The 24,724-nt window shown below is 40.5% G+C and overlaps 1 protein-coding gene across 5 annotated transcripts in view; it reads right to left on the minus strand.

Moving 5' to 3' along the window:
• Positions 1–24,724, minus strand: part of MAPK10 (mitogen-activated protein kinase 10) — a 318,476-nt gene that overhangs the window by 161,915 nt on the left and 131,837 nt on the right. For all 5 annotated transcript variants that reach the window (XM_075605802.1, XM_075605821.1, XM_075605793.1 and 2 more), the window contains exon 3: positions 2,625–2,794. In XM_075605802.1, the coding sequence (XP_075461917.1) occupies positions 2,625–2,794 (170 nt within the window). The remainder of the gene's footprint in view (positions 1–2,624; positions 2,795–24,724) is intronic.

Here is a 24,724-nt window from a genome sequence, read left to right on the forward strand (position 1 = left end):
ATATATATATATATATATATATATATATATATATATATATATATATATTGTGATGTCTCCGTCACAGCGTAGGATCTTGTGTCCCAGATTAAGGCAGGAAATGTAGTATTTCTCTGTATGGGGTTTATTTACAAGGACAAATAATACACTTGCAGGCCCCCCTTCCCTTTAAGTCAAAACAAAATCATAAAATAAATTCCTACTCCTCTTAGGAGACTAACTACACATCCAGCTTCAACCCTTACTACGGATGGATAGCTAAGCTGGTTACCACCCCAAACAGGTACTATTATAGCTGAACATATACAGTCTCTGAACACAGCAATAAAGTGTTTCCTTTATCTGTTACTCCAGGGTTTGGAGCAGACGTCCCTGCTTCAGCGTGGCCTCAGGTCCTTCCTTCCTTGGGGAGCCCAGCCCCAAGAGAGCTCAAAGAATCTCCCTTCTGTAAGTCCAATGTTAAGGACAGGACATCCCCGCTTCAGCACGGTCTCATATCCTTCTTCTTCCTGGGATTAACAACCTAGGCAGTCCCAGCAGACTCCTCGACCACCATCCAGCGGGCCTAGGGGATGTGCCAGCTTTCAATGCTGGGGAGAACTCTTCGTTGTCCCCCTTCTCTGGGAACAACAGTCAGTCTCATTGTGTATAGTCACTTCCTGACTTTTAAAACTCCATGAGAAATCAGGAGATCAGCCTGCTCTTGGTTCGGCGAAGATACAAAACCCCATGCTGGAGGTAAGATTTATACACTTTGATAAAGCTCCGTTGAGTGAAACATGTCAGTGTAATCTTTCATTTTGGGCAATAATTCGTTTTTTAGTTTTACCCTCTTCACTCATTCATTTTGTGGTGCGACGCTTTGGCTTCCTGCCAATTTTTTTTCTCTGCTCATTACTTTCTCTGCATCGCACACAGGACTTTTACCTTTTTGCAAGTGAAGATTCCTACCTACTTGGATTCCACTAAAGAGAACAAGAAGATCATCTCTCTATGAGTAATATTCTTTTTCTGCTGGACTATCTTGATGTATAGGAAGGTTGTGTGTGTATATATATATATATATATATATATATATATATATATATATATATATATATATATATGCGTTGGGACACACTTGGCTCTATGTACTCTATGCAGAGTGGGGCCCTATTTCAACGATATCCTCCACAAGACCACTTAGGAAATTAATGACATTATGGATACTTGCTAAAAGGATTGTCCATCTTACTATCTAAACTGTATGACTCAAGGAAAGAAACTGAACTACTAACAAAACCAGCTTTTTCTTTCGTTATAGTGCATCCCATTTCTTAGAGCCCCAGTCCTCCCCATCCCAGGGAAACTACAGTCTCATGAGTAGAAGAATAATAGTGTGGTAATATTCTCTAACCTAAAATTGTTAACTTTTGCTGCTGGGGAAAAAGTTGTGATGATTAAACTTCGCGTAAACCTTTGCTTGGCCCCTTGTGCTCCAACCTGAGGTAAAAATGAGACACCATTTTGTTTTTACTTCATGGACAGAGGAAATACTCTGCCTTCATTTTCTCCCCCCATCTCCCCTGCAAGATTGTTCCCTGCTACTGATCTCAGCTCCTTCTCCCTATCTCTGTCTTCTCAGCACCTTCTCTCTCTCCCTCTCAATCCCTAGCTGCTCCTCAGTAGCAGACCAACTTCCTGATCCCCACTCTCCTCCCAAATAGCAAGCTCTACCCACATACAGACAAGCTCTGCACCCAGGCCAGCAAACTCTGCCACTCCATCCTCCCCATGTGTTCTTTTAACCCACCAACCCACTCTCAGGAATTGTGTAAAGATTTATTTCGAAATTAACATTTGGGATTGGGGTCCTAATTAAGGTCCCAACAATTGTCGAGACCATTAACATTTAAATAATTTGCTTGCTTTGCATGTTGTTATATTGTTTTATATAAGAAATAGTATACAATGGTAAGTGGAATTTCATTAAATTAGCTAAAATGTACATACTAATTAGAAAGATTATAAACATTTGTTAAATTGTAATAAGAAATTCTACTTTATTTTATATATACAGTATATATATATATATATATATATATATATACACACACACATACTGTTTAATAATAATCAAATTCACAAACCAAAATTAACACCTTTTAGGCAACACATTAACCTTCTTATTTGGAGGCTTAACCCACGGGTGCGCAAACTTTCCCCCCTTCCCCCTGTTTGCACCCAACCCTGTTCGCGCCATTCCACTTACTATGTCTCCAGTGTCAAATGACCCCACGGGGTCGTGTGCCGTCACGCAACATGTGGCCAGAGACAAGGTAAGTATAGTGTTGCAGAGGCCTCACGCGATCAACCGGCATTTAATTTAAATGCCTTGGGGAACAGCGCTGGGCCTCTGCAACAGCCGCGTCCCACCTGAAAAATATTGCACCCCCCCAGTTTGCGCATCCCTGGCTTAATCCAATCACCAGGTTAAGTAGGCATCTCTAATACACTTCATCTCCAACCATAATATTCTTGTCAGTGTTATTTCTTGCATATTAACTCGTGCTGCTTTGCAAACATTGGCTCATGCTATAAAAATTTAATTACATGTACACTACAAATACAATACTATAACTTACCAAACTATTCCCTGAGCCCCAGAGCCTATAGGCTTGAGATTCTGGTAGCGTTTGAGGACTGTGAAGGTCGAGTCTCCTACTTCCACGCTGTAGAACTGGTTGTCAACTTTGCTTTTGCTCATGTTGTAATGTCTGGCAATATATGACACATCCACTTGATTACTAAATCCCTGTTATGAACAAGAAAACAAAAAAATAAGCTGTAGCATCTTTGAAAACAGTGTATGTTTGTTACTCGCCAATATAAAATGAATTCAGACTTTCTGGATGATACTATAAGACTGTAAATGTGCAAACTTTTTGCTGCAGTTCGCAAATCAGATGGAATTTGACCCTTTTTTCCCCGTAAAAATGTAATCATTTGTTTTGTTTTTATTAAATGGTTAAACTTTTTTTTTTTTTCAGAAAAGCTAAATTTTTCCGATATATATATTATTAAAGTACAGACCAAATCCTTTGGTTTCACAGCCCGGTCCTGATTGATGCTAATACCAATGTAATCATGCCATAATCACAGCAAGCATGCACATTATATCTTAAGCATTTGTTACATTTACTATGTTGGTATATGATTTTAAAATCTATATAAAACAGTCCTATTTTTTATCAGTTAACCATGAGTAAATAATATTTGATAAATAAAAACCATATGACGCATTTTGCCAAATATTGGCTATTACATATTTTAGTCAAAAGCTCCCAGTGCTATAAGATAACAATTGTAAAAGCATAAACATTGATTTCTTTTAATTGTGTAGTCCTGTTCCCCCCCCCCCCTCTCTGGAAACATGTTGCTGCTGCTGATTTCTGTGGGGCGGTCATACCTGTGAGGGTCCAGGAGAGCTGAGTGTCCGCAATGTTGCGGGATAACAAGACAGGCTTTCAGCGATCTTTTTAGATCTCACTCAGAGTGTCAGCGCCTCCAGCCATAGCGGGCTCCAGGGTTCCCCGAGACAGTCCCCACATGGCAGACTTCAGAGTATACCCCTACCCAATAGACTGTAGACTAAGGTAAGGGTATATAAAAGGGATGCTTTATTTGGACATCCACTGTGAGTGCCATACAGCGGATGCAGGATAGATTGAGATGGATCCCAGGCCTCTGTGTGATGCTTGGCCCACTGATAATATTGAGGCCATGCTCTCAGTTCTGATCTCTCTCTCTCAGTCAGCCCAGGAGGGACTGACTGGCATGTCTCACCCCAGCTGGGAGGAAACTTCCTCTCTAAGACACAGAAAGGGGAAGCCACAATGTCTGCATCGTAATTAGCTGTACACAGACCCTGTGTCACCTCCACTCCTGTCACTCAGAGAGTCAGCACGAGTGGCTGGTCAATGCCCCTAGGATAGCCTGCCACAGCGTGTACCTACTAAGGATTACGTGACAGGGGGCAGAGAGGCAGTCTGGACCAGCCATGCTACAATTGTAATGAGCAACATCAATTTTTTTAACTATGTAACTTACAAGCACATAAAAACATATAATAGGACAGCACTATCCTTAATTGCAATGGTTACATTCGGGCAATTAGGAATTTGGTTTTAGTTTCCCTTTCCCCATTCTGCTATAGTTTAGTTCTGTGTACCAGAACTAAAACAAATATGGAAGGAAAAAAAAACAATGGTTCTGCTTTTACACTCCTCCAGGCAGTTCCATGCTGCAAGACAAATTAATCAAGCTAAAGATAGTTAGTGTTTAATGTGTTCATAAAGGTTGTGGAGCTAGACTTGAATGCCATTTATTTAATTGAAATCACTTGTAGGAAACATTTCTAAAGATAATAACAATAATAATCATCATCATAATAATAACAATATTGCTATTACTATTATTTCTTCATAAAACAGATCCTTTAAAAAAGTCTATATTTTTAAATAGCAAAAATGGTGATACTATTTACTGCCGAGTATCATCACATTTCCATCACTGGTTTTACTGAAACACAATTATATGCCCATACTGTACAAAGTAGCCCATACACAGAAAGCTTGGTCTCTTCAAGACACAAAAACATAAAGCTATTGGGTTCCTACCCCTGATGCTTTGACGATTTCTGCACAAATTCGTTTTTAGGGCTTTTCTGCAATTATGTTGTATTTTTGGGGGGGCCAATTCAAGAATAGCTCAAAATGATCAAAGTTAAAAAAAAATGTTGTTACAGTAACTAAATACAATAAGACATGGTGATTGTTTTGTGATTGCATCACAAGTTGTAAAACGGCCAGTATACGAAGACTGTTCACCAGTGAACATTTTCACTACAGAGCACTACAATGTTTGGCAAGGTTGCTCATCCAGGAATAGAAATATATTTTTGGCTATCTGGTGGGACAGCTACACTAAGCAGTGATGGGTTCATGCAATACATTTCTACTAAGTTTAAGATCTGGAAAAGGAAACTACAGTACAACCAAAGATTACTAGGTTGAGTGGCCCTTGCATAGTGACATCTGTGTTACATTTGTGTTACTTCATTCTTACTAAATGGGCAACTCTATACTGGAATTTAAAAAAAAATCTTTTCACAAAAGAAACCTTCAGGAGTCAGATTTCTCACTTTTTCTACTAATCGAAGAATTTGGTCAAATATCTGTACAGTATGCAGGTTAGGACATATCGCCAAAAAAAAGATAATTCTTATCATATGAACATGATTGAAGAGGTTAAAAGTAAAAGCCATGCCTCCATCTTGACAGGAACACCATTTGTGCCTGAACTTTTTCTCTGAACTAAGTGATATATGTAAGCAAGAAACGACCTCCAAACATGCAGGCCGTTTTATCAGCTTTCGCTAATTATTGTCAGAAAAACAGCACTGTTCTGTTGTCTGGACACCAGTACTGTGTTTTCTTTGAATCGGCATGGCCGCAAGATTTGCTTACAGAAACCAAGGCATATAATGTGTATGAGTGGAAAATACCCAGCTAGGTTGTCATTTTAGTAATATGCTAATATTGTTACGCCTCTAATTTATGCCTATAATTAACACTTTATCTTCCTGTATAAATAGCATTGCTTTTCCGTAATAAAGTTGAGATGAAGAATCTCTTTCTTCATTTCCCGAGCACTCGTACGTCATCAGATCGAGGTCCAACAGCCCAGGGCGTGGCTAAGTCTCCCCGGGTAGAGCAACACTGTTTCCAGTCACGGCTGGCTGACCAAGGAGGTCCCCAGGCCCATTATAATTCGCAAGAACCTAACAATGATGATATTAGTTTAGTAAATTAGTTTAGTAAATCCGTTTTGTAAATATCCCCAAGTGAAATAACAGCAAGCATACAACAAATATGAGAATGTGTGAAAAAGGCATGGTATTGTACTGTTTTATGTAAAGGTAATTTGTTTTGTTTTTTCCAAAATAAATTGCGTTTTGGTTTTAAAATAATTACGGAAAACTTTTTTTCACACTTTGATGAAATGTTTTCTTTAAAAAAAAAGAATAAAACATTTTAAAAAAATATGTTGTGAGGTTCGATTCCAGTTTTTGAATTGTTCAACTCAGGGTTCAAATCGAAAGCCCCAAACACCAGACTTCAGATTTCAAACCGGCGAACGGACCATCCTTAAGGTTGTCATCTGCAAATTTGAGATTCTTGTCAATAGGAGAAGCTCAGATTTTGAACCCGAGATTGTGCCCATCCTTAGTGAAAGGTAATTTTTTTTTATTTCTGAACCAAAACATGAGTACTACAGTAGTAACATTATTGGTCTACCAGAATATAGACAAGCTTTTGAGAGGAATGCTCTCTTCCTCAAATCATGCAATACACTTGAGCTGATCTTAAAAACATATTATATTAGTCCAAATAAAAAAACTGTCCCTTACTATTGAAATAAACTACTTCCTTTTTGCCCAATTACAAGGGGGGTCTTGCCCTCCAAATCCATGTTGTCAGTGCCATTTTTCAGATTGTCACAATTTATATGGCAACAAATACTACTACTTCATGAGACAATTTGCTGGAGGCCAGTCACGACAAAAATGCAGAACTGACTGCTAGCATTTGTCATTCCAATATCTTCGGATCAAATACTTCTCATGTTTTTTAATTGCATTACATATTTTTTCTTCTTCACTGCGATACTGTACAGTTCGGATATCTATTGCACCCGGCTAGTTTTCCCACTCTCACTGATGTTTAAAGTGCATATTTTATTTCTTATTATAGGGTAAAGCTGTAAAATTCCAGACATTATTGAAATCCCTGCTCTCTGATTGGTTAAAATTCCGGGCATTATTCATTCAGTAATGCCCGGAATTTTTGCAGCTTGCAATGTGTTTATTTCCAATGTGTTTATTTCCAGCCAATCAGCTTTTCCTTTTGTCAGAACAGCTCTGAAACAGGGCAGGGATTGGTCAGGAGGCAGGAACAGCTCTCAGATAGGGCAGGGGATTGGCCAGATAGCAGCATGCAGTGACTCGTCCCCCTCCCTCTGTGAACACAGCTTCATTTTGAGTTGAGGAGCAAGAGAGAGTGTTTGTGTAGCTGCAAAGTAAGTGGCTGTCTGCAGTTTGCTTGCAGCTGCACTTTCTCTCTCTGTAGCTGTGTGTGTGTATATGTATGTAGCTGCAGATGCGGAATTTGTGTGTGTAGCTGCAGTTTGTGTAGCTGCAGTGTGTGTGTATGTGTGTAGCTGCAGTGTGTGTAGCGCTGCAATGTGTGTGTGTGTGTGTTTTTGTGATATAGATAGCTGCAGTGTAAGCGTATATAGAGGTGCTTTAATGTATTTACCATTTTATTTTAATAAAAAAATCTATTTAACTATACATAAGTTTCTATTATTTATGAAATAAGCCTACATTTAGCCTATAATAGTAATAATCCCCTCAGAACAGGGCATTACTGGCCAATAATGCCCTTGCTGGGTTAAAGTCCCTCGGCTTCGCTTCGGGCCTTCAACTCTTCCAGCCAGGGCATTATTGGCCAGTAATGCCCTGTTCTTCGGGGATTATTACTTAAATTTTGGGACCAAATCAAATGTTACACGAAGCCTGAATGGAAAACCATACGATGCTGCCTGGTGGGGTGAAGCAAGCAAGAATACCCAACAGAAGTTGCCATTTGAGCACTCTACTGCAAGCTTTTGGCATTTTGAAATACAAATTAAAATCTGCTTATCGGGCATCACATTGAGATCATTTTCATGATACGGTAGGTCTTTTTGGAGTTTATCTGACCCTTCACCCCCTTTTACAATGAATTACTTGCCTCTCCGACAGCGAAGGAGATCACTGCCCAAGTCACGTTTCCTCACAGCTGGGACCAGTGATAGCGCATGTATGGAGTCATACCGCACACAATTTTCCCCAGTGGGGTGAATGAATGATTATGATTGGCAAATCTGGGTGTGCATAGGCAGTGAATCAGTAAGTACTTTGTCTCCAGAAATAGTTATTCCTAAATCAAATAGGGACTTAAAATCAATCAAATCACTTTAAAAGAACCCAGCAGTCATTTAAATAACTAATGCTCGACATTGCCTCAGTCATTTTAATTGCAGTTTCAGTGATCTTATGGTGATGGATGCGCAGTATCAGACAGGCACTGGTTGGTAGGAAATAAATACCCACTATAAATTATTTTTAGTTTAAGGACTCATTCCTTTCCAGCATGCAGTAATCAAATGGTGGTAGAGCACAGTGGATGAGTGGCTCTTTATTTGCAAATGTATGGTTTTTCCATTTTTAAAGTAATGTGTAACTGTTTTAAAAGAGCCTCATGTAGGTTAGCAGGACCTTTTATTTTAAGAGCAGAGTATAGGCATTTTGATGGCAGATGTGTTGCCATTGGATAAAAAGGGTGCAGTCAATGGTACTGTGGCATTTATAGGCCCTATTCAATATGCGGGGGTCATCTACCCCATGCTAGGGAAGATTTTAGTGCTATTCAAATGAATGAATGAATGAATGAATGAATGAATGAATGAATGAATGAATGGAGAACTAACGACACTGACTGTAAACAATGACTGAGTTTGAATCAGGGGAATCTGGTTAAATTCCTAGTATCTGCTCCTTGTGACCTTGGCAAGTCACTTTATCTTCCTGTGCCCCAGGCATCAAAATACACATAGATTTTAAGCTCCATAGGCAGGGACTGTCCATTGGGAGGAAAGCGCGTTAAGAAATAAAGTTATTATTATTATTATAAATAATAGAAGATGGCTTCAGAGCATATAAAGGGCCAGATCCACAAAGCTCCATTAAAACACGGCACATAACAAGAGATTTACCTAAAAAAGTAACAGCTGTTATTTTCAATGAGTTTAAAGCATATCCACGATGATAATGGTATACAAAAACAGCAGCTATTGTATATCTCATTAACATAGGCCGTCCAATTATTGTAGCATAACGTTGCATTAGCTTCCAGCAACATGACGTTAAGTATGTGTTAGCATTAAATAGAAAGGTAGAATGTACAGTAGAGCACAGCAACAAAATAGTACGGGCAAGGATAAAAATAATTATTTAATAGGCATGACAGCCACAGAAATCGAACACACAAATGAGGTCCTCTGATGCGTTTCTCGCCGGTTGAGGCGCTTTATCGAAAAGTTTTATGTGTTAGTATTAGTTCTATTCAGACCCTGAAAATTGGCTTTTTGCGAAAGGGAAAGAAAGGAAATAATTTAAATATACTTTGCATACTCAAATAATTTCAAGTTATTTCCCAGGTATCTCAAGTATTGTATGTTCAATGAGGACTCTGCTAAAATAATTCCTCCCTCTCTCCTCCTCAGAAAAACCCATTTTTTAAGTATCACTATGGTAATGTTAAGTCCTTGTGTTAACCTTAGCGGAACTTTCTGCCAATGCTCTGTTAAAGGGAACACCTTTTTTACATATAATTATCACTAACGACTGTCAAAATAAGACAATGCCGAAAACATGACTTAACGTTACATTATTGGCCTTTGAACATACATGTTAAGGCATAACATGATGTTAACATCACGTTGACACTTAACTATGCTCTGTGGATCTGACCAGGGCCTCGGACAGGGGGGGAGAGCCTGGACAAGTGCCCTGGGCTCGGTGGCTGCATGGCCTACCTCTCCCCAAGCTGTGGGCTTCCCTCACTGACTATCTCACGCTGAGCTTCTGACGCTGGCATATCAGGTTTCGGTGCACACTGGCATGAGAGAGGCCCAGCGCGCACCAACATCAGAAGCTCGGCTTCAGACAGTGTTAGTGAGGGAGGCCCGCAGCTGGGGGAGGACCGGGCCCTGAGGCAAGGAGAGACCTGAGACTATCCCCAAGGTAAGTCTGTACTTATTTATTTTTAATGTATTTGGGGGGGATGTATGTGTAGCATTGTCTGTTTTCCCCTCCCCCCAGTGGGAGATACACAGCTTCTGCTACCTGGTGTGTGTGGTGCGGATACCTGTTAGGGTCAGGAGAGCTGAGTTGGATCTGCGGTGGTATGGAGATCAGGACAGGCTTAAGTTCCTGTTCTCATGGTGTTAGCGCCTCCAGCCGTAGTGGGCTCCAGGGTGTCGAGAGATCAGCCCCCACTATTGCACACGTCTTCCCTCCTGCCCAGGGACTGACACTTAGACAGGAGTATAATGAACAAGGGCCTTTATTGGCAGCCATTCACTGCAGTTCTTCCTTACAGCGGTGCAGAGTCTCAGCGGTTCCAGGCCTCTGTATTGTGCTTGCCCCTGATCTTACAGGGCATCTGTGGGTCTAATCAGATGTTCCGGGGAATGAAGGTAGTGCACGCACTCAAACAAAAAGGGTGAAAGTGGGGTACTTAACCGCCGGTGCGCTGGTTCTGGGGAGCTCCTGATGTCCCAAATAGATCCAGTGAAGAAGAAGAATCAGGCACACGGTCTTAATCATCAAATGAAAAGGGGTTTAATGTGCCAAGGAATCCAACGTTTCAGCAGTAATACTGCCTTTCTCAAGGTGTAGGCTTGTACACCTTGAGAAAGGCAGTATTACTGCCGAAACATTGGATTACTTGGCACATTAAACCCCTTTTCATTTGATGATTAAAACCGTGTGCCTGATTCTTCTTCTTCACTCTAATCAGATGTTCCCCCAGCCCGAGGGACTGGGGGTGAGCACACTCATCCTGCGATGGGAGACTCACAACTCTACTGCTCTCTTTCTCCTCCAGAGCAGGACTGATTAAATTTGGCACTCGCTCTCAAGAGAAACCAGAAGGGGCGACTCGTGGTCTATACCTATCCCTAATAGGCTTACACAGGCCATGAGTCACCACCACACTCCTGTCCATCAGAGAGGAGCATGCAGGGGGGTCACAAGCCTACAAGATTAACTTGTCACAGCCTAGACTACTAGGAGTTACATGACAGGGAGGAGAGACAGGCCAAAAGATACAGACCATGTTACATATGTATTTAGGGATGTTTTACATGGTGGAGTCATGTGCTGATCATTATGCCTGGGAAATATATCTGACTGCTGAGACCAGCAGTCAGAGAGTTAACCCAGTCAGAGCTACCAGGCAATAAGAGCTGAGTTAATGCAGCTGTCGGGAAGCTGTATATTGACTAATTAATGAACACTAAATAGGTTCGAAGGTGGCATCACGAGGACTATAATAAACTTATTATACTTTCTCCAAGTGAAAGAACTTGGTAAAGAGAAGAAAACTGTAAGCTGACATTTGTCAGCATAGGGCAGGATGATGGGTAGTTAATTGACCAATCTCTTTCCAGGCCCAAACCCTTAAAGTTATCATTTAAGATTAGAGACAAGTTTGGTAAGTCTGAACTGAGATCTCAGTATTTAATGTGCAAACTTGTCCCGTTTCGTGAAATATTGTGCACATTTTCACAAAAATTGTAAATGTAGTGTAAATAAAGCATTTTTGCTTTATTTGTTTGCAAAAATGTTATCATTTGGCCATTTTTGTCGATGTTTTTGAATGTATTTAAAATACCAAGGTCATCCGCACATTGGTCATGTGAACCTTGTCCATATTCAGAAACTTTTGTGAAAAGTTCACACTTCTCTACATCTCAAGACTTCGGGTCTTATTCAATCTCTGATTAAAGGGGGTGAACATGAATAGAATCTTTAGTTTCAAGAAAGAGGGGAAAAGGCGCAGGAAAAATATACAAATGGGGATCAATGCACAATATTTAACTGCTCCCGTGAGCCCGTTAAGAGAGAGCACAAAATTATCCTAATCAAAAAATACTTTATCAGATTTGTCCATTTTTGTCACCTACATACTTGGGACAAGTGTATAGTTTTTGTTGTATCAATTCCAATTGGAAACTTTATTTATATTGCGCTTACAAGGTGCTTGCATTTTGTGTTGTTTCTATCAATATATTACTAATGTTATTTCATAACTTCTGGGTTTATGGATTAAGAAGAACATTAACTAATGAAAGTTGAGTTAAAGTAACATTCGAGTTTGCAATTAAAAAAAAAAGTGAAATTGAGGAAATTACCACATTATGGTTCATGACTCTTTATCATAACATCTCGTAATTATTCCGGTAACAATGGAAGTTTCTAAAATTATTTGAGTTTGAAGTTTGGCAGTCCTTTTCTCATCACATGCTAAACCTTTCTACTTCATTCTTGGAAAGTGTTGCCAATTGGTAAACCTCATCAAGGAATGTGGTCTCTAGATTGGTCCAAGAGTTTGCTAGTTGTTATGCTCAAATTATTAACTATGTATATTATTGTAATTTAATAAAACATAAGAAACCAACATGTTATTCACCTGAAACTGATATCAAAACGTGTTATATTGTTATTGGCTCTAACCCCATACTGCACATAACTGATCCAATGTTAATTTATAACTCACACCAATTTAAATGAACTATAATTATTTAATTAAATATACTATAATTTCAAATGTTTCATTAATTAACAGAATGTATGTGACACTGAGTGTGCAGAAATTGAATTGCACATTCCCGTCTGTCAATCTGTCTGTCTATCTCCCTTTCTCTCTCCCTTTCTCATTGGAGATTACATACTAATATAATTGTTATTTTTTCCAATTTAGGGGCTTATGCTATATCAGCCGAAGCGGCTGGTCCCACTGTTTTTGGCTGATATTCCCCATTAACTTTAATGGGGAATTTTGGCCCAAAACAGGCTGACAGTCCACTTTAGTGCATACAGAATAAGCCCCTTAGTTATGAATACATTAATGCCAATTTTATCTTTATCGATCACCACTCATTCTTATGGCAAACATCAAAAATGTACAACTTGCAAACTACTCACATTTCTATTTAAACTGGTACTCTCCTTAGCAGTTGATATTAAACTTAACCCAGGCCCTCCCTTTTTCACTCTCTCATAACACAGTGAATACCCCTTTCAAATTAAAAAAAAGGACTATCTGTCACCCATATAAATATCCGTAGCCTATTGCCCTAACTGGATGAACTAAGGGCATGGTGCCTTATAAACTCAAAGCCATCATTCTCACAGAAACATGGCTAACTCCTAAAACCCTCGATGCAGATATCACCATTCAGGGATACTCCCTTTCTAGGAAAGATAGGTCAAAGAGAGGAGGAGGATGTTATTTTATATTGAAGCACCTTACAATTTACTAAATTAACAACTTGCTAAATTGCCCCCCAAGCCCACCCTCTTTTGAAATCGTAGTTGGGAAAATGTGCCTCCCCTTTTCTAAGCCTCTTTTTATTGCTGGCAGCTACCAGCCCTAAAGCCAAACTACAATCCCTGACTGATATCACCCAGTTTCTTGACTCAATTTCCTCTCTGAACGAGAAGTGTGGGCTGTTAGTTCTTGGGGACTTCAACTACAATTGGCTTAACGTAAAAACAACTAAATCCAGCTACAACTCAAGTCACTTAACCTAAACCAACTAATTTCCCAACCCACATGGACAAACCTGAAATCTCACAGCCATTCCTTGCTAGATTTGATTCTCTACTTTAGCCCCACCAGAATCCAATCCTCTGGTATCATACCTGACATTTTCAGTGACCACGCAATAGAGTACTGTGTAAAGAAAATCAGACCAACCCAACCAAGCCCTAAAGTTCTCCTCACAAGAACATTTAGAAACTTTAACCAACATCAGTTTCTGGCAGATCTTACCAACAGCCCTTGGTACAGAGTCGACTGACCCCGATTCTGCGCTTGATTATTTCCAATCCGAGTTCTTAAAACTCTGTGATACCCATGCACCACTATACAGAATAAGAGTACGGGGGACCCACCTTCTGTAGGTTACAACCGACCTTATAGCACGCTAACATTTTAGGGATGCCTTGTGGAGACATGTTCATACAATTATGAACAGAGGGATGCAGAACTCACAAATCAAAATAAAGAATGACGGAAATGTCATTAGTGATTTGTATTAGGCAAATGCCTGCAAAATTCAGCTGTGAAATGATTGTTGCTATTTGCAACACAACAATTTAAACATGTCAATGAAGAAAAGCCATTCTGTGCCCCACTGCAGTAGCAGCATTCAGAATAAATGTTCCTACATTCTTAAAAGTGTAGAAATAACATGGTTTTCTCCACTGTAATGATCTACTGACACTATTCTTGTTTTGTATGTATGTATGTATGTATATCTTTATTTATATAGCATCATTAATGTACATAGCACTTCACAGCAGTAATACACATGACAATCCTATAGATAACAAATAATATAAATAACACATAAAGGGGAGAAGTGCTTCAGAAATAAAAGTAACATTTAGGAAAATGAGTCTCTGCCCCAAAGAGCTTACAATCTAATTAGCAAGTAGGAAGAACGTACAGAGATTTACAGGGTTTCTATAAGGTGTTCTGGTAAGTGCGTCTGCAAGGGGCCAAGGTCAATGTATGAGGTGTATAGTATCAGCCACAGAGCTACTGATATGCTTTGTTAAGAAGGTGGGTTTAAAGATGGGTCTTAAAGGTGGATAGAGAGGGTGCTAGTTGGATATTGAGTGGAAGGGCATTCCAGAGGTGTGGGGCAGTTAGTGAGAAAGGTTTAAGGCAGTAGAGGGCTTTAGATACAAAAGGGGTAGAGAAGAACGGAAAAGTCGGATGGTGTATAGCGAGAAATTAGGGCTGAGGGGCAGAAGAGTGTAAAGCCTTCAAAAGTGCAGAGGAGAATTGAGCGTGTGATACGGGATCTGATAAGAATCCAGGGGAGAATACAAGATGTTCAAGGGGTTTAGAGGCAAAAGACAAGAGGGAAACAGGACGAAAGTTAGAAAGACAGGTAGGGTCAAGCTTTTTTTTTTGAGTAATGGTATAACTGTTGCATGGTTGAAGGTGGAGGGAAAGGTACAAGAGTAGAGGGATGAGTTAAAAATGTGCATGAGCGTATGGATTAGAGTAGGAGCAAGAGGTTTTAGGAGATGGGAGGGAATGGGTCAAGAGGGCAAGTGGTAAAGGGAGATGAGGAGATCAGCAGCGATGCATCCTCCTCTCAGGAGTCAAGGAAGGCAGGAGGAGAGTTAGGAAGAGGTGTAGGGTGGGAGGAGGTTAAGAGGGGATATCCTGACATGGATTTCACCTTTTCCTTGAAATAGTGAGAAAAGTCCTGAGGAGAGATGAAGGAAGAAAAACAGGTAGCAGAGGATGGTCTGAGTGGGGAATCAGACATAGAAGAGTAAGCGTGGATTAGACTTGTGGGTGCTTTAGTGAAGAAAAGTACGTTTGTTTAGAGAGGGCGGAGTTGAACAGGATAGCATAAATTTGTAGTGAAGGATGTCCCTAGAGGTGTTCAGAGCAACGAGTGCAGGTACACAGCATGTGTGTGTGGCAACTTAGCCAGGGTCTGGACTTAGAAGGGCGAGAATACACAGAGAAAGAGGGATATCAAGAGAGGATAGGGCCGAATTGTAGTTCCTGACCTGTTTGACAGGCTCTGGAGCAGAGCTGAGAGATGATAGGGAGGAGCACAAAGTTGAATCAAAAGCTGGTAAGTTAATAGAGCACCGGTCTCTGCAGAAACGAGGGGTAGATAGAGGTGGAGAAGGTGAGAAGTGAGAGAGATAAAATGAGATAAGATGATTGTCAGAAAGAGGAAAGGGGGAAATGGAGAAATCATTGAAGTTTTTTTGTGAAAACCAGGTCTAGGTAGTGGATAACTTTGTGGGTGCTGGCCAAAAGAAGAGGTTACAGGGAGAAAGCGGGAAGCCTAAGGGAGAGAGGTTTCATCAATATGGCAGTTGAAGTCCCCAAGGAGCAGAACAGGAGAGTCAGAGGAAAGAAAAAAGGAGAGCCAGGAAAGTGAGAGAGAAAGACAGAAGGGGGGTGAGTAGAAGTAGGTGGGTAATAGATGACCGCCACATGGACAGGGAGAAGAGAAATAAGCTGGACTGTATGAGCCTAAAAGGAGGGAAAATAAAGAGAGGGAGGAATAGGAAGGGTTCGGTAGCGGCAGAGAGAGGAGAGAAGCCCCACGCCTCCACCCCTGCCATCAGGGCCGGAAATGTGGGAGACATAAGAGAGACAGCTTCCAGTCAGAGTCAGAGTGAGTGAGCAAAGTCTGAGTTATAGTAAAGAGCAGCAGAGTGAGAGAGAAAACGAAGTCGTGCATAGAGAGGAACTTGTTAGAAAGGGAGCGAACATTCCAAATGACACAGGAGAAAGGGAGTGAGGAGGGAGGGTGGCAGGGGATGGGTATGAGGTTAGAGGGGTTGACAACAGAAGGGGTAGACATTGCATGTGGGAGGTGAGGACGATAGCATGTAGAAATAAGGCAGGGACAAGGAAAGAGGAGAAGCTTTGAAAGAAAGAGAATGTGTGAGGAGGATTTGTAGGGGTGTGTTTTAGTGCAGGGGGTATAGCTGTGCAGTGTCAGAGGGTGCAGGTAAGAAATGAGTTCATGTGAACTGAGAAGTGGCGAAGGAAGGAGAGATGGAGGTATATGAATAGAGTTAGAGACATAATGAGGCTGGTAGAAAGAAGCACGTATTTTGAAAAGAAGGGAGGTCACAGCAAATATAAATAGTAGAGGTGGCATGGCAGCAATAGTCTAGTGTATAGATGTGAGGTCTGGGTTACAAAATGTCCCCCTTTCTTGCACAGTTTGAATTCATGAAATAGATGATGGCAAGATATCACTCATACAGTTTGAATTCAGTATGCAGGGCCAGTAGGTGCTCTGTTACCCACTTGTTCCACTCCTGTTGAATTCCCTGTTAAACTCCACACTGCATGCCACTTAAAAAGGGGCCACTTTAAAGTATATGTCTGTTCTACTCAGGGATTTGTGTACATGCTCTGTGTCTGAAAAGGGACAGTTATGAGATTCTCTTTAAAGAAAAGAAAGCAATAGTTATTGGACACGTGTCTTCTTAGTAAAATGGGGCTGCAGTGATCATGGTCTCCCTGAACATATTGGTACTCCATGTCCTCTATATTTGGCTATAACTCAGTTTACCTAACATTACTTTTTACATCCACTCATTTCATTACATAACAAATATGGGATGTTTTTATATATATATATTGAACCGAGTCCTCCATTGCTATTTCCAGTCTGTTTTAATGTGCATTAAATTTCACCATTGTACAATATATAACTAAAGTACTGCTATTGTTGGATTGGCTCTTATAGTTCTAACATATGTATATTGCTATTGAGTACAAGAGAGCATGTTGCACATTTAGGCCCTGATCCATGAAAGGGTGCTAAGCTTTACGCCTGAGCTTCATATGCATGGGAGAAAAAATGTGCTAATGAACATTTTTGTTGCTTTTCATAAACACTTCTATAAACACACTTGTTTAGGCTACCTGTCAAAGCTGATTAGACTCCATTGTAAACAAATAGACAAATGTTTGGCTCTGAATTGAAATGCATCACTAAAGACTTAGTCATAATATTCACTGAACAAAACTAGGTCATTCCTAATTTCTGGACAAAGAGTTCTGCAGTCAAAACAAATGTTTTATTTGTTTGGCAGCTTTTTCTCTCTCTGCGTAATGAATGTACAGTAGCACCATGGATACTTAGCACAAATCAATGACAATAAGCACTGCGTGTTAGGTGTCATGTATGTCTGCTTGTAGTCAGTCCACCCAATACAAGAGGCCCACGTGACAGATAAAAGGTGATGAGCCTGAAGAGAACCATTAGTGATAAGGAAAAATGGAACAGACTTGGGAAAACGTAAAAGGTAAGATCAATAAACTGCACCTAACTATGCTCCTGTGAGGCATAAATGAGTTCCATAAATCAGCTCCTATTTGCATAGCTTCACAAGCAATAATCCCTGATGAAGTCATGAAAATTAATTGGCGATACCTTTTGTTACTTTTATGATAGTTAAAGGAAGCTTAGTTCTGCCCTTTAAAGTAGCCAGGCATTTTATCCTTTATACAAACTCTTTGTGAACTTCCATATTCTACAACAATACTGACCTTTTAAGTAAAACATGTAAATCAATAGCATAGATCCTCTTGTCGGAGAGTGGTTATGAATTGAGCAACCTTGCATTTTGTGCCAGGAAGTTTTCAATTTGAGTCACTATTTTATATCAGCAAGTAGTGTTTGGCTGTTCTAATACTACTTTCACTATTCCCAGCTATGTAAAGTTGATGCAGACTCAATTTAGGTTAATTAGAAAAAAATTACATCTCCTTTGCCATGCACTAAAATAATATGTCTAGCTGATGCTGTTTTTGTAGAAGAAAGAGCGAGAGAGAAGTGGCAACAAATGCTTAGCAATGTATTGTTGTTGTAACAAATTAATCACTGTATGAAGGATAAAATGTCATGGAAACATAAATGGATAATGCCAATGGTGAAGGTCCAACATCAATCAGAGAGAGCAATGTGTTAGTCAGTAAATAAAATAATATGTACTGTATTTTGGAGATATTTGTCCGTAGTATATTATGAGAGAAGACTCGTGGAGAGATGTATTGGCTGGGTGTCCCAGGTGAGTTGGGGTTTAACATTTATGTTGTTCTTTTGGCTGGGTGCTTGCTGCAGGAACTGTTTTTGTCTATTGTGAGGAGAAAAGAGTTGAGCAGCGTGATCTTACCCCTCAAACCACCATAAACCCTACTCCCCAAAAAGGGGCTATGGAGGACAAGAAAGAGGAAAGAGGTAGAAGATGTTTCTGAAATAGGACAAAGGCTGAGGCTTCATGGAAGAGAGCAGTAGTAGAAATTTGAAATGTTTAACCAGGTTACATGAACCAGATGAGGCACATTGTCATAGGAGGCACCCTTAGAGAAGGGGTACACCTTACTCAGGATCTCACATTTAGCGGAGTTGTAGTTTTTTCGTACCAAAAAGGAGTCGGGGACATCCTGGCTTAATTATCATGAAATTTAAAAAAAAGTCCTGTCCAGACCCCTTGAAGACATAGATGACCGAATATAGCTGTATAGTATCCCCATCATGATGTGGTGACCTATGTTCGGGCATCTACCTGTGCATCATCCAGAGGGTTTGGAAAGACCAGAGACTGCTTCTTACCTTCAGAGCTACTGGGAACGGCACATATGCATGGAGACAGCTGCACAGCTCATCTCAAAGGTTAGAATTGGTTTCTTGATGGCCCATCAAGTGAAGGATTAACGTTGTGGGGTCCTATTCAGAAGCATGGGCCCCTGCAGCATTAATCCTCCCTGGACCGCAAACCTTACTGATGTGCTGCAGATTTCAACATGTTGGTCTGCGACACCGAAAACAGTAAGTCTGGCTACATCTGTATATATATCCACCCTTAACCTCACGCCTGTAATGCAGTTCCAGTTCTCTTATTTCCTTCTTGTTAGATCCTCGTGGATGGTGCACGACCGCCTTAAACTTAATATGTCTAAAACTGAGGTCCTCATATTGTCCCTTACACCTGACCTAATATCCCCTTTTCCCATCACAGTAAACGGTACTACCATCTATCATGTCACCAAAGCACGTTGCCCAGGAGTAACATTTGACTGCTCTCTTCCTATCTCCATTCACATTTATGGCACAGCTAAAAAGGTGGCACTTCTTCCTCCGTAATGCCAAGATCTGTTCTTCCAATCTACTGCTAAAACTGTAATGCAGGACTTTAACTTCTCCCGTCTGGATTATTATAACATACTGCTAACAGACCTCTTTGCCTCAATACTTTCTCCTTTGCAATCTATCCAAAATTCTGCCGCTAGAACAATTTCACTTTCTGCCTAATAAAGTCTCTGCTCATCTCCTCCTTAAATCCCTTCCCTGGTTTACCATCAAATTTCAGATCACCTACAGGTGCGCCGACAAGTATTCTAAAACTTGCCATGGAAAATCTGGGGCTATCACCCACAAGACCCAGGTACATGCTGCAACATTTCAGTGACATTTCTGCAGACAGACTAATGGCCCATTGGATTAACACAGCAGAGGTCCCTGGCAGTCCCATTCAAACTGAACTCAAACTGAATGGGACTGCCAGGGACCAGATCCAACCGGTATTAAGTTTTTTGGCATTGAAGTATCTAAATCACATTACCGAGGTAGGCAAGAAACCACTTGGATTTTTAAGTTAAAAACTTTAGCACCAAAAGGATTGAATTTGGATATTGATTTAGTATAATTTGTATAGTTTTATTACAGTGTGTTATATAGGTTTAAAAGTATTCTGGGTTGCTTTTATTTGAGGAGTTTTATTTGAGGAGATATATTTTTATATTTATCTATTTCAATTCATTTTAGTTATTTAGGTTGTATCTTATTAATTGGGGTGTATTACTTTATATACTATTATCTGCATCTGGTTTAATGTTTAATTATGTTTGTATACATCTGCTTATGTTGTCTGCTCATGAGCTCTAATTTATAGACCCCCATGATTCAATGTGCATGAGATGCATGTTTGATAGTTATGTATATCAATTAGCTTAATCAAGTAAAGGGTATATATAGGGACAGGGCTAGCAGCTTTTACACATGCCCGTGAAGAAGCCGACGGCGAAACTAGTAGGGTGGAGAGCAAGGGGAAGCCAAAAGAGACTGATTTGCCACTACTGAAGCTTTCCTGTAGCTTTCCTGCTACCTTCTGAGGAGATCTCGCGAGACGCGAGGAGAAAAATCACGTGACTGAAAGAGTTAGTGTATGCGGAGACACTGGCGGAGAGAGACGCGGGTCACCTCCTCTAACAGCTGAGTGCCTGCCAGCGGTATACAGACTATCTGTGGACTGTGACACCACGAGGAAAGGGCGCAGGATGTCCGTTCAGGAGGTGGTGAGAGTATCTCTTGCAGGAGAGAACCAGAGTGGGGCTTCCTCGTCACAGATATACAGTATCCTTACTGTTCTTAGTATAATAAATTGTTTTGCACTTGAGAGCGCTGTCTCTCTTTCTCTCTCTTACCTTTCCTTATCCCTTCTCATCATATATAACCTAGGAGCATAGTATAGTTCACCAGTTTATAAGAAGATTGGAAGCGTGGATTCATTTCAACACATCAACCTGAGATCATCTACTTTTGCCCTATTTGATTTGATATCTTGTAAGTGCATTTCTTTATAGCAGGAATGTATATCTAGTGTTTACAGATTACACTATGTTTTGTTTTCTTCTCTCCTGTGCGCTATAGGTCGTTTTTGCTATCCAATTAAGACCCAGGTACATGCTGGGTACATGCTGCAACATTTCAGTGACATTTCTGCAGACAGACTAATGGCCCATCAGATTAACACAGCAGGGGTCCCTGGCAGTCCCATTCAAACTGAATTCAAACTGAATGGGACTGCCAGGGACCCCTGCTGTTAATCTGATGGGCCATTAGTCTGTCGGCAGAAATGTCACTGAAATGTTGCAGCATGTACCCAGCATGTACCCAGCATGTACCTGGGTCTTGTTGGTGATTGCCCCAGATTTTCCAACGTAAGTTTTAGAATACTCGTCGGCGCACCTGTACTAAGTTCTCCTCCCTACGTTTAAGGCTCTCCGCTCATCTTCTCCTCCTTACATATCGGCTTTGATCTCTTACTGTGACCCTGCTCATCTCCTGTGCTCTACTCATACCTGTCTCCTCTCCACCCCTTTCACCGCTACTGCTCTCTCACCTTAAACCCTTTCCCCTCCCTGCCCCTTACCTGTGGAACGCCCTCACACTCAGTATACGTCAAGCACCTTCTCTCCCCACCTTTAAGTCAAACCTTAATACTCACCTCTTAAAAGAAGCCTCCCAATAGCCTGCACTCATGCCACTGTCCTACAACCACAGTAACTCCTACCAACCATTGAATCCAAGCACTGCCATCTACTGCACTTATCCCCTCACCTGATGTCTCTCTCTGTAAGTTTCCCAACATACCACCTAGATTGTAAGCTCTCCAGGGCAGGAATTTCTTTTCTATTGTCTGATTTTGTTTTTGCACTTATTGTATTATAATTCCCTGTACTGTATTGTCTCTCTTGTATATAGAGTATATAGATAAAGATATACATACTGTACATCAGAAATTGCACCCCACAATCGCAACTATTTTCGGGTTACTATTTTGTTTACCTATAATTGTGTTTTAACAAGAGATTCCATTTATCTGCTACATTTGCATATAAAATATCTTGAATATCACCACTCCTGTTAGAAATTAATTAAATACAGTATAATGGTTTTAAATTGCACGTGATGATGCATGGGATTTATGCAATGTATCAACCATGGCAATAACAATAATGTTGTACTTCGCTTATCCAACCATGTTAATCTTATCCAGAACCTTACAGGAAAGTAGGTTGCAATTCTGTGAACTTTATGAAATGTCAAGTCCCAAAAGAGCTTATTAAAATAATTATGGAGACATTTCTTCATAAGGCAAAAGAGCAACAGTTGTTAACGCTTTATCGTTGCTTTGAAGAAGCCTGTAGTGTACAGTATGTTAGGATGGAATATCGGAGTTACAGGAATGGTGAGCTAACACTAACAAGACTTCTACATCTTCTGTTTTCATTGATGAGATTGTGTGCTAAAGCTTGAGGCACTAAGCAACCCATCCCACTTAGCAACCTGCACACTGCCACTGAACACTAGGGATAGTAATGTGTGTTTCTAAAAGCCCTCAACTGTTTGAGCTTTGCAGTTGTAGCTGTGTAATTTGATACTCAATACAGTGTGTTAACAAAGTTCAGGTGAGGTTGGCAATTGGCATGTGATTTTCTTGGTGATAAAAAATACAAAACAGTCATTTACAAAATAATCACAGTTATAAAAGGTTATAGTTTCTTCTCTATAGATATCATATAGAGGGTTAAAACAACATTAATGGAACACACCCAATACTTGCAACTACAGAACCTGTGTTCTCCCTTTAATGTTCTCTAAATCCCTCAAGCAATAGAGGACCCGCCACTATGGAGAGGGACTGTCTCATACAGTAATAGCGACTTAGACTTGACCTTGCGCAGATTTATCAAACATCAGCATGGACAATAATACAGGTGTCATATAGCCTATTCCAGAGCATATGATCTCACTAGGTGGTTTGGATGTTGAGCAACCATCTAAAGCTGCAGTCACACCTACTAAGGCCTGAAAATAATGGCACTGCTATGTTTAAAAAGTAAAATACATCAGTTGATATTACATTTCCATGTACATAAAAGTGACTCTTTTTAATAGAATGTCAATATGGTATCTGCGGTCTTCATGTGATCTGGTCATGCCACTCCACTCTGTCTCATGTTCCAGGCTGCTGTTTAGTAAATCAGTCACACTATCAGCAGGATAGGCACAGCAACACTCTGCATACTGTATGTTGGCTCCTTTAATTTCTTACATGATATACAGTATAGAGACCAAAGGGCATTTGTAGCAAGGCAAAAGTGGAGACAATTCTGGGGCAAAATTGCTGCACTGCATGTATCAAAGAAAAAATTCCTATCGAAATCAATAGGATTTGTTCCTTAGATGCATCTTGTATCATTTTTTGGCCCCAGAATTGCTCCATTTTTGCCTTGTTACATAGCCCCCACTGAGCATAACTCTAGGCAAAGTTGCTTTAAGGCACAAGGATTTCGTTATCAAAGTCCCTTGTTGGACAACTAGGGCAATACTGGTGTTAAAATACAGAAGCACATTTATCAAAGAAAAGCATCAAAATGTAATTGTAACCCCCTGTGTAATTGTAACCCTGGCAGGTTCCTCTCCAACATGACTGTGATGGACATGAGAGCAACCAATAATAACAGCTGGGGGAGAGGGGGCACTATGTGGGAGAGGAGCCTTTAAGAAAAGGAAAAGCAGCCATGTTAGATTAGATCTGTGCGTACCTGAGCACAGCAGGTTTGTTCGAGGTCTGCAAAGAGAGTGCACGTGTGCATGTGGTGAAAGGAGCTGAGAGCTACACTTCCAAAGTGGGAAAAGAGATCAAGAGGTGCTTCGGGGCTATAAAAACATGGTGGGACTGAAGCACCTTTTTGAAGAACAGTCCTGCTACAGGATCAATACAACATGAGCTCCCACGGTGTGTCAGCACCCTCATAAGCCAACATACCCAGAATTGGGTGGCTACTACACCACTGGCACTGACTCATACCCGAGCAGCTCTATTTGGGGATTGTGTTGTATATGTGTACAGTGTGTAGTTATCCTCTGCTGAGGATCACAAGGTACATGAGTTTAATAAGTGTATGGTAAACTAAGTGATTTACCCATACTGTGTTTGTATTTTTCCTGCTGTCTGACCATAATCCACTTGTGGCCAAGTAAGTAACAAGGGACTCAGGCACCAGACTCAGTGATAGTTGAGTGCAAAAAATAGAGGGGTTACACAAGCAATTGACTTTTTTGCTTTGGTGAATCTGATTCAGTTGTTTACACCAGTATTGCACCAGTTTGCATCATGGACACTTTGGCAAACCCAATCTTCTGTCAGCAACCAAGAATAGAAGCTACCGTAAGAATTCATCTCTGGTCAGTCAATTTTGCACGGGAAATCCTGCTCAGCGCAAATGTGCATTCTGCTCTGGAGGCTGCATCCCTTTTACTAAAAAGGTGGAAATCCTCTTTTTGCAAATAAAGCCAATGGGCTTTCCCTTGAGTGACTGATCATTTCTGGTGTTCTATAGGAAATGTACTAGTGAAGTGGCCTTACCACACTCGTTTTGATAATAAGGATTAGGATGATAGTTAGGGTTAAGTGATTGTTATCCACATCAGG

Source organism: Ascaphus truei, chromosome 1, assembly GCF_040206685.1.
Source record: "Ascaphus truei isolate aAscTru1 chromosome 1, aAscTru1.hap1, whole genome shotgun sequence".
NCBI classification, from domain to species: domain Eukaryota; kingdom Metazoa; phylum Chordata; class Amphibia; order Anura; family Ascaphidae; genus Ascaphus; species Ascaphus truei.